This window comes from Protomyctophum parallelum (assembly GCF_964188405.1).
Source record: "Protomyctophum parallelum genome assembly, chromosome: 17".
Taxonomy (NCBI): domain Eukaryota; kingdom Metazoa; phylum Chordata; class Actinopteri; order Myctophiformes; family Myctophidae; genus Protomyctophum; species Protomyctophum parallelum.
This window is the reverse complement of record NC_139719.1, coordinates 30,455,027-30,475,618: the sequence shown is the minus strand read 5'-3', so window position 1 is coordinate 30,475,618 and position 20,592 is coordinate 30,455,027. Positions and strand designations below refer to the sequence as shown.

Below are 20,592 nucleotides of genomic sequence, written 5' to 3'. Positions count from 1 at the left end.
GTTGGTTTACTTACTTTACATATTATCAGATGTTATACCGTTTGCTTGCCGACAAATGCCAAGAAGAGGTATTAAATGTATATTCAGTGATTTCACTTAATTCAAATATCACTTATTTTTTTGTTTTGTTGTGATAATACTCCCTACTATAGAGTGTGCTGGCCATATAAGGAGTTCCTCCCTGTCCCCAGTTAACCCCTGGGGGTCAAAAAACCTTAGGTTTCGTTTTTGACTCTCTATCCTGATTGGACGAAAGGCTGGGTCCCACAGCCAAAAACGAAACCTAAGGTTTTTTGAGTAAAATCACTGAATATACCTTTAAGATAGCATAGATGTTGTTTAGACAGATTATTTGGTATCCTTGTTACTTTCTTGTCTGTACATCTAATTTATTTGGTATCCTTGTTACTTTGTCTGTACGTCTAATTTATGTACAGTTTCCCTTGTCATTTGCTGACTAGGCTTCTAGTCTTGCACTTTGTAAAATCGCTCTGAATAAGAGCATCTGCTAAATGCCTAAACTGACGGCACAGAGGACCATAACAACAGAGTGTTGGCACCACTGTCAGCAAATACAGCATCAAAGTGATAAAATCTGATGTTTGCATTTATTGGTGATCAAGAGCTGTCCGCCACGCTTTGTTATAAAAAAGGACCAAGCCATAACATTACTATTCTCTATTCTCCCACTGAGAGAACCTCAGCGCGCTACACAAAGCTCATGCCAATAAGACACTTGATAGAGAGAATGTTTGATCACTTCATCAACAGCCCTCATCCATCCCCTGTCTCTAAAAGGACAAGAGCAGATCAATGGCAAACTGACACTGTACTTGGCAGATTTCGCTCTTTTTGTTCCCCTCCATCTTTGCGCGCGTGTGCGCGTGTGTGTGTATTACGTGGCCTATGTGCGGATGGGGAGAGGGCTGACTGCCAAATGCAACTGGAGAACTAGCAATAAGCTGCTGGCTTCACTATTGGATACACACTGACCCAAACACTGCCACTGTTCCACTGCCGCACAGTGGACTCCATGAGAAGTCTGTAAGAAAATCACAAAGAGGTGATGACACATTCATGCCCGTGTGCACACGTACACAACAGGGGATTCGGGCAAAGTGTGTTCCATAGAAATAACAGCCATCAGCAGGTGTATGAGCTGAAAGGTAACCACTCACTTGAATTCAGGCCTGTCTCTGTTCTACCCTGCAGGACAGAGCCAACACCTGTGACCAACAAACCCCTGATAGTAGATCAGTCTCTCTTTATTACATCCTGTCCACACGTGCTCATTTGCAACTGCAACCATGCACTCCAGTCCAAAGTCATAACTCATTGCATCTCAACAAGCATCTGGCATCTCTGCTCAAGCCACTTTGGGAAGGGCCCGTGTTTATTTACTGAAGAGTAAAGCCCACAATATTTAGAATGGAAGCTAGAATGGACACATTCTTGCTTCCCTGAGAGAATCTAACATTGTGTAAAAGGTACGATATCGCCTAAAATCTGAATATTTTTAGAGCTAATTTGGGATACTAAGGTTAAATCGTAAGACATGAAGGAGGATGGTGGGTAAAGTGAAGATTGGTGCAACTGCAGCTTTTAAAACCGTATTTGACCTTTATAAAATGCTAAAGCTAATTGGGGGAGCTCCAGAGGGGTAAGCAATATTCCAAAGGTCAGCAGCAGTGACACAGGCCTGAGAATAGGATTATGTTAGCTTTGGTAAGCGTGCGAGGAGAATGCATTAAGCTACTCCGCAGCGCCATTTCATTCTGCAGAGGGTTATTTTAGGGACATGCAATCTGCTGTTAACAAATAGCCATCAGCTGTTTTGAAATGCACTACAGATACCCCATGGTTTTAGTAATCATTTACTACTGTGCACCCAACAGTAAAATGTCAGCGTGAAAACAGCTTAATGTTTCATTTAAACCCTTTATTCCTCCTGAGATTAAAAAGTTGATTGAGTGTAAGAATATGTCCAGTCAAAATTATATCCCTTGGCTTCATGAATGTGTGCTACATTTGCAGTGAAATTAGCATTTCACTTCTTTTATGTCCCAACAATGATATAATGCAGCTACAGATCACGGTACCTGCAGCCGGACCACAGGAGAGTCATCAATAGTCTTTAACCGCTCCAGCTGTTGTGTGGTATGGTGGCTAACAATGTAAGTGCACCACTGAGTCCTCAGTGGTGTTGGCTGCAGAGATAAAATGCTCCATGGACCAACTAACAGCAGGTCCATGGAGGTTACGAGATGGACAAACATGCATACAGGTACAGTATGCATATCTGACTGTGCATATGCGTGCACACACACATGTGCACCCACATCCACACCACATCCACACACAATTAGTCCTGCAGGCTTTATCAAAAGGCACTCAGCTCAGCATAAAAAACACATCTTGGAAAATAATTGGCCTGACACAAACACATACAGGGAGATGAAAGGGGTAGAGAGAACAGTGCGTGTCTGTCAATCAGTCACTGAAGAAAACCTCAACTGAGCAGGAAGGGCACAGAGGTCTCGTCAGAGTGAGAAATAAATCGCCCACGGCAAGGTGGCCCGCCAAAACATCAGAAATATGCAATGAGCTTTAAAAAAAGTAGGCTCAAACACACAAACATCGTTATGGGGCTTACCTGGAACAAAGCTCCCCTGCACAACCTCCTTGTACGCCCACCATCCTTCGTGAATTTTGGGTTGACTCGGCTGCGCTGTGGGGTGACAAGGGGAACACAGAACCAGCACGTCAGTCATTCATGCCTGAATTGCCGAGAGATAACAGAATGTCATCACATGTTCAGGCACTTGCTAAACTCAAACGGTGTAGTTTTTACCACCTCTCATCACTTCCAAAACAATTCACGAACCTGAGTGAGAGGCCACACACACACACACACACACACACACACACACACACACACACACACACACACACACACACACACACACACACACACACACACACACACACACACACACACACACACACACACACACACACACACACACCTCTTATATCTCTCCAGGCATTAGTATGGAAATGCATTCTGTCATGTTTGTGTGCGCTGGGAGAAAGCTTCAGATTAGAGCAAGGTTTTACCGTATAATTGAGGTGACTAAGTAAAGGTCCCCATACAAAGAGGGGGTTGTGACCGAGAATTACCCACCAACCCTTCGGGATATTGCTTTTTTTACACGTTAACTTTTTTTCTGTTCATTCGGCAGCCACACGCGGTGAGGCTTAATAGATCGGCTAGAGGTTGCAGCACCTTGGCTGTCTGTAATGGGAGTCGGGGTAGCTGAACACCCCGCTCCAAATGCTGTGTGACTAAAACACCTGAGAGTAGTTCAATTTCAGAGGGGCATGATAGGGAGGGCCCGCTGGACACAGGGGCACGGAAAGGCTATTTTTTCCCAGTGCAATCTCCAGTCCAACACAAGGGGGAAAAAGGGGTGGAAGTGGCGGTGAGGGTGGGGGCACTCGGCCTCTCAGAACATTGATCTGTGTGATCCTGTTTGCCTGACTATTTCTTCAAATGCTAGATTGCTTTTCCCCTTTCAATGTCAAAATGAACTTGAAGTAAACACCTGCTTTTATCGGAGTGTTTCTACTCCAAGACCTGTAAAACCTTTGCTTAGAGATGGAAGTCCGGCCCCCTGTCCCACTCGGTCAGATAGCATACTAGCAAAACTCTTAAAATTAGATTTTAAGATTAAGATTTTTTTTTAATGACGTGGAAGTTAGAACTAACTAACTAACTAACTACTAATTTATATAATATATAATATTATATATTATATTATATTTAGAATACATAAAAATAAAGAGAAATTTATCAACATTTCCAGCAGAACGGTGATTGAATTCTCCCTTGACATATTTGTAATGATGTGTAGTTTTAATGAGCACAAATTAACAAGTTTCATGCTGTACTAATTACTAATTACTAATCTCATTAAAGTATGGAACAATGTTGGGATGAGTTATGGGTAGGTCCTTTGTGCACGAGGCTCCTGAATTTCAGCACAAGCTTGTAATAAGTTACCTCTGACTCAAAAGCAAAAGCAATTTTCCCACAAATCATAAAAATAAAATAGTGGTACATGTCAGAGACACAAGTTAAATTAGGCCTAATGCGGTCAGCCATACTGTATATAAGCACAGCAAACAAGATAGAGATCTAACTATTTACCTAAATACAGAAATAAATATAGAGTAGCGTTGGTATATGTAAAAAAAATGTATAGTTGTGGAACTTATTACCGATATTAACGATTTATTAACTCCCATTGAATTAGATGAATTTAGTGTGGCCATAGCACAATAGGCAGGGAATAGAGCTGGGCAATTAATGGAAAATGTATCAAAACCAAAATCTATAAATTCTGACTCCCCCTGGTCCAGCTAGTCTATTCGAAGTGTCCTTGAGCAATACACTTAATAGCGTCCACTGCTCCTATAGGTAGGATGGGTAAACAAATGGTATAATGCAGGGGATGAATTTCACATACAGAATGTCCAAATGTACAGTGATGGCAAATACACAAAAGGAGTACCTCAAAGGTATGGGCAGCACTAAATTGTGAAATTATTATTAATATTATGATTTACTGATGGAGCTCCTCCTTATGAATAATACAATATAGAATTGTAGTTTATAAACATATAATAAACTAGAAAAAGTGCCCTTCTGGGCACAGGTCTCCACCAGGATGAGCAGATGTGAAGAATTCCAGGCAAAGGTTTTTCCTTGGCCTCTAGGGAGTTGGCATACAAAGTTATCCACAGATCCGTGCAGTTAGAGGTAAAAACAGTTTTCGGCCAGTTATAGCGCCACCTTGAGGCTGAGTTGAAATTGTTCATGTGGCATTTCGTCCTCGGCCTAGTGGGAATGTGGGTGCACAATTTCACGGAAATCACGCGATGTGTTCATGATTTGCAGCATTTTGTTTGAAACTGAGCACTCCTGTGAACTTTGGAAGCCAATCTTAACCAATCAGGATGGAGTCTGAGAAATCTGAAAGACTGGTTTCGTTGAATGGCTGTAGAGAGACTGTCTACCAATTTGCGTGATGTTTGGACAAAATCTGTAGGTGTACTGTGCAAAAACTTGTTTTGCACAAAGCGGCCTCCTGGTGGCGCTATAACAGGCCGTTCTGGAAAGTTTGGGGCAGAGGTTCATCATTGGCATCCAGGGAGTGTGTGTGCAAAATTTGGCATCGACCGGGTTAACGGTGGCCGAGATTAGCTGCTCACGGACACACGGACGGACACACACACACACACACACACACGGACGGACACACACACGGACGGACGGACGGACGGACGGAGTGCAAAACATACTCTCCCCCCATGCCTTCGGCCTGGTGGAGACAAAAAATATATATAAGAATATAGCTGCAAGCAGCGATAAGACAGCACCAAGCAATAAACCCTTTTAGGCTGTTCAACAGTGCCACTTTAGGTCACCCATTGCAGCTGTTCGTACCCCAAACATACAGACAAGACAGACAGACAGACGAGGCATGAGTTATGCCTGTTCAAAGTGCCTGTTATCGCTGTTTTCTCCACACATTTTCACATACAAACTTATTTTCGACTGGGATTTCAGATATTGGTCCATAGATTGTGTGTAGAACAGGTGTATAAAACAGGCTAGCCCACTTTAACATTGGGTATAGTTTGGCCGAGGGGGTATTTTGGACCGTTACGCCGGCCGAATATATTAGACCCAGTCCGACCCATAGTGGGGGACAAGGACAGACAGATACAGAGATCTCCATGTATATGCACAAAAGAGACACAGACAGACGGTTAAAACGGGTGCTATTTCAACGGATATATCGGGTATTGCATAGGCCTACTAAGGGTATGCATCCCAACTCATTGTTCCCAACTTTCTGCAATTTGCCTGATGTTGTTTTGGGCTGCCTTGTTGAATGTTTAGCATAGAGTGCATGTTAGATAATTTATGTCTTATCTGTTTACAAACTAATGCCCAGTGGTCAATGTCCCATATCCTCCTGAACGTTGGCCCAGGCCATATAGGTCATTCATATTGTCACCTTAGTCTTCATATCATCATTTTACTCTTAGCCTACTGCCCGTTTACACAGCGTTGTTCCTCTTATCATCATTAATGTCATGTCATGTCATCCTGTTGTCATCATCTTGTTCAGTCGCCATACTGTCTCTATTAGGTTTTCCCCAGTCAAGTTAACTAGGGCGGTGTTTAGACGAGGATGGTGTTCATAGAAAACGGTAAAATAAAGTATCGTTTGCTGCTGGCATTTAGACGAGAACTGTGTTTTCAGGAGGTGAAAACGCAACAAAGTGAAACCACCTCCCAGAGTGGAAATCTTTCAGAACGCAGTTTTATCCCTTCTCCGTGTAAACAGGCAAAACGGTGAATCCGCAAAACTTATGACATCATGGCTCACGTTGGCTCACAGCGCATATGTTTATTACATTAATGCAGAGCCATATATGATATAATGGAGTTCCTGAACAAGCCTCCCTCCTCGCCTACAAAGCGCTGCTCATCAGCGATGGTGAATGTAAAACCATGATGTAAATATAAAGCCTTGTGATAGGCGGCAGCAGCGTTTATGTAGCATAATGTATTATAAAATATATAACCATCCCGTGGTGCGCTTTGCCTGCATGCTCTAGGCTGCCTGTCAGCCCAGAGCAGTGTTGCGCGGCACTGTTTTTTTGGCAAATCTAAGCTAGCAATTTAAGACGATCTCTTCAAAATAAGAGTACCCTCTAGAGTATTGAAAACAGTTATTTGCACATTAAAACTACAAATTAAGCATTTAAATGACACACATTATGTTTCTGTGTTATTTAATTACTTATTTTTACACAGAAACTTAATGTGTGTCTTTGCAATAACTGTAATGTAATAATAATACTAATAATGTAATGTAATAATTATTTAATTAACGACACTTTTATTTTGAAAGCTACCGGATGTCTTAAATTTGCTAGCTCTCAAACAGGAAGTTCTAGATTTGCCAAAAAGACGGCGCCGTATTGTGCAGGGTTGCGTGAATGGGTTCTTCTTCTTGTAGGTGGGTGACTGGTCTATTTGGCAGCCCGTTACCGCCACCTAGCGACATTATAGCATTTTCATAAAGTGTGCGTTCTCGTGTAAAGGGTCAAAGAAAATGAGATCGCAACGGGACTTTGACGTTTTATATGGAGATGGTCGCCATCTAAAATAGGCCTAGGTCTACTACATGTACTTGACCTTGGCCTAGTGAGATAGCGGCTCACTGGGAGTCAGGGAGTGTTTTTCTCCGTTAGAGTTCACAGATGGCAGGGAAAGAATGTTATCAGCAGGTTGCCGTAGCAACGCCAGCCTCTGTGCTTTCCCGGTCTATGGCCATCAATGACTGAACCAAGGAAGATGAACTCTGCGTCGCTACGCCATCCTCATCATCTATGCGGTGGACCAAAGAGTGCTCGACAACCAGCGCCACCAGCCAATGAACTTTATCAACAAAACTGACGTGATCTGCAGTATTTAGCCTGGAACAATACTGTGAAGAAGGGGGTTCAGTTCCGTGGTTCGGTTCAGTTCGGATCCATTTTGGAACCATTTGAATACTCTAAATAATATTGATGTATTATACTATAATATTCTGAACCCTGTAGCACATTCTCTATGAAAATTTAAAATTGCTGCAAATACTAACACATACTCATTAATATTCTTTTCAGAATAATAATGTGGACAGTTACACCAAAAGGACATTTTGACACTTTGACAGCTCAATAACTCCCTTAATTTAACCGTTTGCAACGCAAATATGTATGGGTCAAAAAGGGTGAAATTGAAAGCTAATCTTTGATCTCTCTCATTCCCCTTGTTCTGCATTCATTTATTTAATCTTTTAGCATAACTGCAGGTAAATAAATCACAACAGAGCCTGATCTAAAATTGCACATTTGATGAATATGATAAATTAGAATAACATACAGTCTGTATAGGAAGTGGTAGCAACTTGCCTACAGACAAGACATAATCACATCCTGTGGTTCATTGGGAGAGGAGGAGGAGGGGGGGGGGTAGATAAGGAGGGCAGCATAACAAACTACCATCCCATTTCTCACATTGTTTGGCCATGGCCCCAAAACACACTTCCTGACATCAGCAAAAAGGAAATGCCTCCAATCTATAAAGGGAAATGCAGAAAGGACTCTGTAAGAGTGGAGATTGGGAGGTAGGGATGGAAGGATAAGGGAACATGGTCAAAATGATAGACTGACATTTCCACTGCCTCCTACAAGCCCTGCGTCAAAATCTTGATAATTTTGTTGGTCAAATAAAGTGAGACTTTTAATCTATGGATTAATAGAGTAGAGGATCAGTGTGTGTTGCTCACTGATAAGGTACTGCTAAGCATCTGTTGGGATTGTAAGGAATATGCATCCCTTTCACATTTTTTGAAAACCAATTAAAAACTTTCTGAACTCCGTAATGTCAATCCAACAACTAGTCATGTGTCACTGTAGGCAGGGGACACAACGACACATCAAGTACGTTGACAGAAAATATGGTCTGCCTCACAGCATTTTGAACCATATTGACAGGGGTTCTGCAGGGCTCTATCTTTAATGAAACGCTCCTTTTTCCCCCCTCTACACCAAATCTTTTCATGGAAATTACCTACCTACAAACTTGAAACCTGACCTAACAACACTCATGAGATGTCAGCGACCACTGCGCCACTTTGCACAACCTAGTTCGACTGATATGATTCTCGTCTGCTACGTCTGCCTCCTCTGCCTAAGCCAATGGAAGTGTAGTATGATTGCCTGCCCCCTAAGCTCACAGCAGCCACATGCACGTGAAAGGGCTGATTTCCGCACCGCTGCGAGCAACCTTTATCACCAGCAGCCTCGACGCGACAACAGTCGACTGCTAATGTTATGAGCTGGACAGCAGGGAAGCCACAACAAAACAGTCATTGAACCACTCACAGAACGTCGGTCCATAATATATGGACTGGAGACCATATATGGAGACAATTATTCACCCAAGTATGAAAAATACAAGGAGGTATAATATGGACTAGAGGTATAAATCCATTATGTTATTCACCCAAATTAGGGGGGGTTATAGGGGGTACATTCTGGGCTAGCCTATTTTATACCCCGGGGTATCAAGTGTACTATAGCCCAGACGAATATATTAGACCCGGTTCGACCCATAGTGGATCTGATGCTCATGTATGCTCATTTCACCATGGCATTGAGACTAGCCTGAGTATCACCTCCCCCACTGCAGCGTAGGCCTTAGTCACAGACAGAGCGGAGTTGAGACAGGAGTGCACACTGTGCATCCGTCCCCAGACTCCCCACAGATAATGAGCACAGTTTCGTGTTCCGCACAGATGATGTTCCAACTTGCAACTTCCCAATGGCGTTTGTTTGCATTTCACCTCACTAAAGAAAACCAGTACTGCAGTGTGCTTGAGATTAACTGTGTTTCAATCGGCTGTAAAAGTTGTAAGTGTGGATCATTCAATGTGCAAGAACAGACGATATGTATTTTATAACGTAATTACAACACATGTGACTCATTTTCAAATAGAGTTTAAGAAACAAAAGCTAGTCGGGTCCTCACAGGTTCATACGGATACATCCATTTCAGATGCCTCGAACTGAGATCAGCTGTAATTGTAATGAGGGAAGACGTTAGTCCAACGTACCACCAGTAACCAACATGCGTGGCCGGTTAAGACTCACCCGTGGTTTCCGCGTGTGGTTATGCTTAGGTGATGGTTTGGGGTAGGACGTCGATCACCCATGATCGCGAGGAATTATTTTGGGTAATTCTGGTTCTGGCCTGATGACTACAAACCAGGGACTACAACATGATGTAATCATTTCCGTTCCCAACCGGATCAGAAAACCGATAATGTTATGCGTCCCAGGCTACCCGAGGGACAAGTCAATATTTTGGCCCTGACCTGGCTCGGTTCTAAATTCTAGGCAGACCTATGCTACCCTCTACTCCATACAGTAACTACCTTTAAGGGATCCATGGTTTTGAAACCATAATTGTCATCTTAGAAGCTCCAAACCAAGACTTTCTCCATCGATAATGGAGGAATCCCAGATCCCTGCTTTAATGTGATACTTGTGACAGCAAGCGGACACAACTGGTCAGTGATCCCAGATCACATTCACCACTATAGAGGCGGCTAGACAAACATGGGCTATCTGACCCGGAATATAGCGGATGATATCTGAATCATCTTTATGGCAACAGACTGACCTAAAGACAGGCCTGACGGTAATGATGTTTGAGACCTCCCAGATTCATCTAGCACGTTTAGGAACATCATAACTGTTGCTGTGAAGGAGATACCTCTGACTCAGTCCCATTATACCAAAACACAAGCCTATTTCTTCCTGATAATATTTAAAGTAGCTATAAGCAATAATATGTCAAAGATTATTTTTTTTGGTATTCAGACAGCCAGCAATGAGTTAAACACGCCCAAAAAACTATAGTCTCTGACACATCTAGGGGCCACAATCTGCACTCAAAGATGTTCCTAGAAGCTTTGTCATTGGTAAAAAAAGAAAAAACCCAGTCGAAATGACTAACCACTCAGGAAGTAGACAGGCAAATCGACCAATGACAAAGCTTCTAGGAAAATCTTTGAATGCAGATTACGGCCCCTAGATGTGTCATAGAGACTACATTTTTTGGGAGTGTTTTACTCATTGCTGACTGTCTGAATACAAATAGAAAAAGTCATTAAAATGTTGACATATTGCTGCTTATAGCATCTTTAAGAGTCTGGCAGCATTCAACCAAGCCCCGCCACCTTCCATAAATGGCATAAATGCAAGAGACTCTGTAAACAAACAGTTCATTTTCATATAATTTACTAACACATAACATTTACTAACATTAATATTCATCACTGTACAGAGGCAATCCAGAAGCTCATCCATGCAGAAAGAGAGGGAAAGAGAAACAAGGGAGAGAGAGAGAGAGAAAGAGAAACGAGAGAGAGAGAGAGAGAGAAAAGAGAGAAAAGAGAGAGAGAGAGAGAGAGAGAGAGAGAGAGAGAAACTTGACCTTGCCAACAGCTGTGCTTACTGACTTATGAGACAATTATCTCTCACCCGGTTTCTATTGGTGCCCAGCTGTGTGTGTGTGTGTGTGTGTGTGTGTGTGTGTGTGTGTGTGTGTGTGTGTGTGTGTGTGTGTGTGTGTGTGTGTGTGTGTGTGTGTGTGTGTGTGTGTGTGTGTGTGTGTGCGCGCGTGCGCCTCTGTGTGTGCGTCCACGCTCAAGCGTTTATTGGTGCCAGTATGTATTTGCCTCCATGTCAGGCAGTAAAAGACCCAAGGCCCTGAAGACCCTCTCAATCAAGCCAAAGCATTCACAATTGGTTCGCCATCTAAAACGTAGCAGGCAATATGCTACGTGTGGGAGCTGTCCCAGTGCCACTTAATCTTTGCCAGCTGGCTCAGGACAAGCGAGGATGACAATATGGAGGCAAGTATAGGTAGACAGGTGTTTAAAACATCAGAAGAACTATAACATAGCAAACTTTTACTGTAGCCATTATAAAATGCCCAGCTGGAGCTGCAATGCTGGAAATGATTGGTTTTCAAACTGTGGTCTGGGGACTCCTCAGGGGAGGGTTCCAGACAGCTTCTCAACCAAATGAGTAGTTTAATGTCCCCATAATTCATTTCACTTGGAATTATTTGTTTCAGTTTCAGCAATGATTCATGTCGCCATTACTTTAATTAGTGCACTGAATAATGGAGAACAACCATAATAGCTTTATGCTATCCAATGTCAGATTACATTATCAGATACAGATACCCATTACACTGGCAATATGCAAGGTTGTGCCAATAGAGCAGTGTTATTTTACACATCTTATCTGAACTGACTCATTGTTTTATGCTGTAGGATCAGAGGCCTGGCTGAGCAAGTAGAGATGGTAACACCCATTCCCTCAATATCTTACACTTCTTGTCATTTAAAGTTTGTCTGTGCATGTTTTCTTTGGACAGACTATAGAAAAAAATCCATTCTCTTGTTTGTTCTTAAAGAGATGAACAGCTAAAGTACTGTACTGTACTGAAAAATAAAGAGAAATATATTTCCCAAGTCTCGGTCTAAGGATTATTACTTAAATTAGATTGCCATAGACTTTTTCAACCCATTTTCCCTCATGTTATTGAGACTACCGCAGTTGCAATCAACCCTGAACTAAGGACAAAGAAGGGTGGAACATTTTACCCTGTAAAATGTATGAAGCATACATGAAAAATAAATAAATAGTGGAGGTCCTTTTGTGGTCTACTGGCAGTGTGCACAAGGCGCTGCGGTTTGTAAGATTGGCTCCGGACACACAGACAAGCAGGCCCTCATCTAGACGGCTCACCTCTGAGAAACCATGCCGTAAAAATGTGCAGTAAAAACACTCATGACAATTTCAGGGCTTTAGGATAAAAGAGTTCAGTAAATTGCATTATGCTACTCTATGTGAATTGTAAACACAACACAGACTCTGTAGTCAGGCAGTGATTACAGATTATTCTTGAGGAAGAGTGAAACATTGAACACTGTGACCGTCTTTGTAGCATGCAAGGCACACTCACACAAAGAAACACAATATCGTCCCACATTACTACACATCTGCACAGGATTATCAGATTAGTGGCTGGAGATTTGGCCTATGTGTGGGATGGTGAGTGAATTGGGATGCCAAGCCGCTGCTGTAAAGCCAACATCACACTTTGGACATTTTGTGATCCTGAACATTCTGACATCGTCACCATGACAGTCCTCCAACCCAACAGCCTTCTTATTACCACTCTTTCACTCCCCGTTTCCATCACCGACTCAGTCATTATGTTTTCTCATATGCACATGCACACAGTCAATTATGGCCAGTGTGGAGATCGTCTCACTCCAGCTGGCTTATAGACTTGAGAAACAGATGTGATGACTTAGTGTGGCTTTAGGACATAAAGGGTGCATGCACGCACACGCGCTCGCTCGCTCTTGCATACGCCACAGTGGTCAGACGGACATAGAAAGAATACTAGAGAAATATGCAGGCAGGGACCCAAGCAAGCACACATTGCCGGCGTCTTGCCACACTGACATACTGTACACAGACTAAGAGGCACTGATTAGAGCAGTGGTACTCAAACATTTTCATGTCAAGGACGTCCCTGTTGCGGCTGTAGGCTGTTCAAAAGCCGTGAGCCGGGAAGCTAATCATGAGAGTATCACTCCAAGCTGTAGTGTTAATAAAAAGTGTTATATAAAAATATAAAAATCGAATCGGGAAAGATCAGTATCAGTATGTCTCAAAATCAAATGATCGGATCGGGAGCAAAGAAACGTGATCAGGACATCCCTAAACTAAATACTATAATATTTTGAGTAGTAATATTACAGTTGCTTTTCCCCAAAAGTGATTAGTTACAATTTTCTCATGCCTTGGTGAAATGCGTTTGGATTAGGAGGATTAGTGGTACAATTTGTGTTTCACACCCAAACCATGGTGCTCACTTTCTTCTGTGCCATATCCAGTCATTTGCAAACACACATAAATGCACGATCCACCATTACCATATCGGCTCTAGACCCAGACCGGATCAGCAACCTGCAAATCGATGTGATTCCAGTCTAAGATAAGTATATATAAGTATAAGTATTTGAACTCTGACGTGTACACATTTAACCAAAGTATTGGAAATTTGAAGAGTAATGAGTAATGTAAAGAAGTACTTTTTAAATAACGAGCCCAACACTGATTGCCAAGGCTGATGCAGGTGAACAGGGATTATAATCTACAACTGTGTATTTTACAATTAGCCAGGTGGTATTAACCAATGTACAGTACACCACATATCCTGTTAATGTAAAGAAAATCTGGCAAAATTGTTAAATATCATTAGGAATAAACATTGCTTTTCAGTTGTACAGTTAGGTTTACTTGCTTGGAAAGCAGGGTGATAAATAACTTGTACCGTATATGCTCATTACTACACAATAGGCAGAGTGAGCTTTCTTCAAGGGTCCAAAATGAACATTAGGTAATTATTTACTGTACTATTTGTATTTAAACAATTTATATACTAAAATGAATAAAAAAACAAAAGGTTCAGTATTTCCCTATATCAGGGGTAAGAGCTACTTTCAAAATGACCAGCTCAACAAGATCTACCCACCAAAAAAAAGGTATTATCCAATTGCTGAAAATAGCGGCACTGGCATTACATATAGGCCCCCTTTGTTTCCAATACTTTGAAAACAAAGTATTGCATTGTGGGTTTGAGCTGACAGGCCTTTTTTGATGTCAATCAGCCAAAGATTTTGGGCACCTATGATTCCGAGCTACTAATTCAAAACGCTGCCCCATGGACCTCGACACATCTATGCTCTCATGTCTCACAGCACACACATGCTCAAATGACTCCACATTTTACACAACTGCTAAGTACTCTGCCAAGGACATAGGCTTATCATGCCGTGTTCAATGTCTTCACATTTGACACTACTACAGGCCTAGGCTATACTTTGTTACAGCAAGTGCTCCACAACAACAGAAGTGCATGCCCACAACAAACACTCCACTGAACATTGTTTGTATTTGTATACGTACAGATAGCTGCTCTTACTTTCATTAAGAATGACAGTACGCACGCGCGCACACACACACATGCGTGCAACTGGCGCAAACGGCACCGACCAAAATGGAATAAAGATAGACTTGCAAGGCACACACACATGCACGCACACGCACCCTCTCTCTCTCTCGCTCGCTCTCTCTCTCTTCCCAACTCAATGAGAGCTCGAGCCACTTTCAATGTGATTAAACCAGCGATTATGTTTCTTAACTTTGTGAGATGAATGAAGCAGACCAGACCACAATACCTTTCTGTGGGTCCGGTGTGCGGTCAGCTGTCTGCCCCAAGGAAGAATTTCAAACTCACAAAACGTATTTTGTCTCCTTTCCTTTCGTTATATCCAAAATGGACGATATGCTCCCAGTCTCTTAACTTCATTTTCCCCTCCACGGACACGGGACAAAACGGATTATAAAGTAAATAATAAACTTATTTCATTTAAAATACTTCCACCCGCCATTATTTCACATAATAAACAACCACACACGAGCAGGAGCTGTGATTGATCAAAAGCCAATGACCTCACGGTCTGAGGCGGGCATTAGGGCTGAGCACAGCCCTCTATTGGCTCTGGGGCTGAGAGATTTTAGCCCCAATGGCAAGTAAACCAAGCAGGCGTGTCTTGGCAGCTGTCAATCATTCAACACAATGAAAGCCAATGGAAGCCTTTTGGGCTGTAAAATAAATCAGCCCATTTTGACCTTTTGTGTTTTTCTTGTAACTATTTGATGCTGTTGCTGATTTAGATTATACCAGAATATAAAAGTATCTATTCTAAAACATTTTAATAATAATTCTCATCTTTACTCCATAAGATAGGGAGGGCTGAGTCCCACTTGCCCATTGATACAAGCCACTGCTTTGGCCATGTCTCGCGACCCCCGCCCCACCACCAATACAAATTGACCGCTACAATAACCTTAATAATAGTTTAGTTTAGTTCGATCAAGTCAATAGTGCAACATCAATCACCACACTAAACATTATATCCACTATTTCTCAGTTGATTGAAAAGGCATAGGCCGAAGCTCAAAGCTTTATTTGCCCATTGTTCGTTAAAAATCACACCTGTGTGAACCGAGTGGTGCAACTCCCCCCCCCCCCCCCCCCCCCTCTCTCTCTCTCTCATTAGCAGGCACAGCATACCCCCCTCTCTGTTTCTGGCGCCCCCTACTGGTATTAAGTCACATACTTGTGTCGTTCCAATTTCACACATGCGCACACCACTTGTGCTCATACACACAGGTACACGGACATTGCTGGTTGTAGGAGTGGTTGCACCACTCAAAAATTAACTCAACATTATTCAGTATTACCTTAAAAGATTCATTCTTATACCTCCAAGTACAGGATTATTTACCATAACACATGCATGCATGCTTGCATACACACAGACCATACACACGTAAATCCATCAATTATCATGTCTATATTTCTCTAAAAGCAACATCTTGTACTTTTTCTTGAATAGAATTAAATTATTACACTGCTGGACCTTCTCTGGTAAACCATTCCATAGCTTTACTCCACTGACAGATATGCACATGCTCTTCAGAGTGGTGCGAGCACCAAGCTGATGGAGATTACTTTGGTAAGTATTTCCCCACACCTCCACGCAGTAGGACAGGACAGATATGGCATTAGGGTGTTGTATAATGTGTTCAATGATTTATATAGGATCCCAGATTCACAACACTCCTTGTTACTTTAGTTCGTACATGGCATGTGTTTTACCAACTGAACTTATAACCCCTAAAAATGTATTTTCATAAACTCTTTCCAACCTTACTTTTTCAATCATTAATTCCACGTTTATATTTTGGTCTATATTTTGATTCCCAAAAATCATGAATATAGTTTTTTTAAAGTTAAGAGAAAATACATCATAAATAAATACTGAAACCAGATATAACTAGAAAATTCGCAATTTAAAAAAATTGCAGAGTGTGGTTGCCGCAGTGGCTTACATATGCCCCTCCCACTAGTATTGCCAGCCAATTACAATTTCAAGTCACGCCTTAGATCATGCGTAAGTAATTCGGAGGGGATTTAACCCCCGAAATTCATGTTTTTGCGACAAACGGTTACATTTCTCGCATTTGCGGCGCCCCCTATGGATGAAAATGGAATTGCTTTTAGAACTTGGTTGATTGAACCACCCCGGACATGTGATTCAAATTTGGGATGGATTGGACATTCCGTTCGTGATTTATGGCATTTTTGTGATATATGCCCCTCCTACTAACTTCGGAAGACGATTACGGCCGAACGATACGCACTACCAAAATTCTGCATTTGGTGTTTTAATCGGATATGTCCAGAGATCATGTGTGCCGATTTCTGTGAGATTTGGACAAAATATGTAGGAGGAAAAGCAAAAAGTTTGTTTTGGACAAAATTCAAAATGGCGGAAAATCCATCATGGCGGAAATGGGCGTGGCCTATATGGGGAGACGCGTCATGACCCAAGGAATCCAGGGAAAAAATAATTTTGATTTTACGACCTACGGTTCAAGAGTTATAAGCCAAAAGGTAAAGTGGGCTGTTATAGCGCCACCATGAGGCCGACCTATAAAATTATAATTTTAATTAGTTTTAGTCATAATTAAGAAATATCCCTAAAAGTTTTGTAACTATAGTGATTACAGTCTCCGAGGAAAAAATACTTGAATGTGATTTTTTGCCTTTTCCCATTCATGTCAATGGGGAAATTTAATTCACTAATAAATTCATAACAATTAAACTATACAACACTTCTCTTAACAAAATACAAGCACACGATTCCCGATTTTTCCGGTCAATTTGACATATGGCTCAAGTGCGTACAGCGTGGGAGGTATAAAGCGACAAAAAAAGACTACTCCAGTGGAATAATACTACGAATAACTAGAAAGCAGTTCCTGTAGAAACTGCGTGGGCTCGCGTAAAATGCTTTGTATAAAGTTATTTTGGGGACCGGAGTAATGGTGTTACCTTTGGTGGTCTAAATCCATAATCAAAATTTCGGGACTGTAGCATATTGTAAACAAAAGTAGAAAATGCATTAAAGCTGAAGTAAAAGTAAAAAAAAAGTATGAAAAATTGTAAAAACTATAGTTTAAGCAGAATAAAGTATGTGGAAGTTGTAGAAGTGTTTTTAAAAAAAAATCTTTAAATGTAAAAAAAAAGAAAAAAAGTTTTATATTTTTAAGTTTTCATTTTTTTCATTTTTTACTTTTTTTTACTTTTTTTAATTTTTGTTAATTTTTGTTAATTTTTTTAATTTTTTTTCATTTTTTTTCATTTTTTTTTTTTCATTTTTACACTTTTTTAATTTTATTTGTTTTATTATTATTTTTTTTCACTTTTTTTGAAAATATTTTTTTAATAAACGTGTGTGTGTGCGTGCGTGCGTGCGTGCGCTTGCAAGAGCTGTGTAAAGGCCAGCCAATAGGAAGACAGGGTGTGTGTGTGCGTGCGTGCGTGCGCTTGCGAGAGCTGTGTAAAGGGCAACCAATAGGAAGACAGGGTGTGTGTGTGCGTGCATGCGTGCGTGCGTGCTCTTGCGAGAGCTGTGTAAAGGCCATCCAATTGCACAAATAGCAGACCTACAAGCCCACAAGGTATCGCAGAGCAACTCATTGAGATCTTGTAACTTTAATTTCAGCCCTGTAATTAAGCCCTTATATGTCTCAGCTGTGGAAGTGTAAAGAACTGCCAGCACTATGACTGGGAGTGGCGCGGCGCGATATGAACTTGAAGATCGGCTATTTTACAATGATCCTGAATGGGGGGAAACTATGCCCGAACAAATTGCTCTATCGCAAAAAGTAAAAGTCGAATGCAAATATTTTCTTCGCTGTGAGTGGCCTGAGATATTGAGGTACACCATGTGCGATTGTGGTGTTGGTACGATCGAAAATGTGGTTATAAGAGCGAGTTAAGAATTGTCATCGCGATAATTTCCTCGTAAGGATTTTACAATTGAGGTCAATGAGCAGATTGACTGTATTTGTGTCACTTAAAAGGCCGTAGTTCACATTCTGTATGTCTCTGTGTTTTGGTGGTCACATTGTGTGAAAGAGGACATGTGTGGCTACAAAATGACCAAAGGACATGCGTGTAAAGTGAATATTTTGGCCGGGACGGCAATTTGTTTGGTAAATTTTCAAGGAAAGATTTTCTGTTCACGCACTCTAGTGAAAGAAGCCCTGCACTCTAACTTGGCACTAATTAGGCGAAACGGCCTGCGATTGAACTGCGATTTCGGAAAAACCGTTTAACGTATTCGAATACGGTTTGAACCACGAAAAAGTCCAGAGTCGTGTGAGCTTTCTAAAGTTTAAATCACGTTTCTACGACAAAGTATGCCAGAGTAATGAGGCTGCAAAAGTGAGGTTGATTTAGAGATAAATCCCATACATTGTCAATGGGAGGAAAAAACTATAAATAAAGTTAAATATTTTAAAAAGTATAAACTTTTTCAAAACAACTTTTTCACCAATTAAAGTTCAAAGATAGATGAACATTATAAAGTTTGAATGAAGTTTCAAAGTGAAAGTATGACAGAGTAATAAGAGCTCAAAAAAGTTAACTGTGAAAAATGGTACCTTTCTTCCATCGACTCTCACTATAAAGAATGTAAAAAAAAGTTAAAAAGTTAAAAAGTATAAAAAGTATAAAACTTTGTAAAAATAAAAATACAAGCACACATCACTGCAAAGAGCTGAACAGTTTGAAGTTTGAACTAAATTTCTAGCATAAAGTATGTGGAAGTAGTGAGGTCGCAAAAAACGGGTGGAATAAAGAAGAATAAAGAAGTATAAATATAGACTGGCAATAACTAGTGTGTGCTCGCTGTGGCGAGCCCACAAATATAAACTGACAAGAACTATTGTGTGCTCGCTGTGGCGAGCCCACAATTAAGGAAAATGTATGCATGCACTGTGTGTACTATGTAAACTCAAAATTACCATCATTCCGTCATTCACTTGCAAAAAAAGATTTCTCCCTTTTTTTTAAATGTAATAATTTGGGGACCCACCCAAAATAATTTCGGGACACCCCCCCCCCCCCCGAGGAGTCACGACCCCCAGATTGAGAACCCCTGCAGTAGAGCACAGTATGGTACAGTACGAGTACTACAGTATACGGTACAGTATGAGTACTACAGTACGGTACAGTACAACTAGTACAGTAGACTAAACTAGTATAGTACGGTACACTACAAGTAGTATAGTACAGAACGTTACGGTACAGCACGAGTAGTACAGTATAAAGTGCCCAAACTCTGCCCGAACCCAACCTGGCCCGATCGGTACAGACCCGACACGACGTTATCGGCCCGAAACGTATTCTAATTAGTCAGGCCCGGGCCGAGCTTTGGGCTCTGTGGTTCTGTGATTTAATCTTTAATTTTTTAAGAGTGTTATTTGTGTAATGTGATTGTGTATACATGTATGTATTTATTATGAAGAGGGCTGCGCTAGACGATTGATTCACTTGTGACAGGAGGCGCATCGCACTGGCATTTCAGACTCTGAGTAGCAGCCCGCAGTCCCGCACTGCATGCAGGCAGTACAGTAGAGAGAACAGTGAACAGTGTGAGACTTGCTTGCTACCGCTGGCTTTCCTCTGGTTTGCTCACCAAATGAGCTTCTAACAAGTTAACTTGCCAAGTTGCCATATGCCAATGTGTGTGTTTTTTGGGGGTTTTTGGCTATCGCCTTTATTTTATATATTTTATGGAGGGACAGACAGTATGCTGACAGGAAATGGGGAGAGAGATGGGGGGAAGACATGCCGTAAAGGCAGTCAGGATCGGGAGTCGAACCCGCGGCACACTGCCAGACTGGATTACCAGCCAAGGTGCCTGGACCACTGAGCCATGGCCCAGGCCG

The 20,592-nt window shown here is 41.5% G+C and overlaps 1 protein-coding gene across 1 annotated transcript in view; it reads right to left on the bottom strand.

Moving 5' to 3' along the window:
• ca10a (carbonic anhydrase Xa) overlaps positions 1–20,592 on the bottom strand; it is a 185,181-nt gene that overhangs the window by 155,944 nt on the left and 8,645 nt on the right. The window contains 1 exon segment of the mRNA XM_083786708.1: positions 2,654–2,728. Coding sequence (XP_083642834.1) covers positions 2,654–2,728 — 75 coding nt within the window.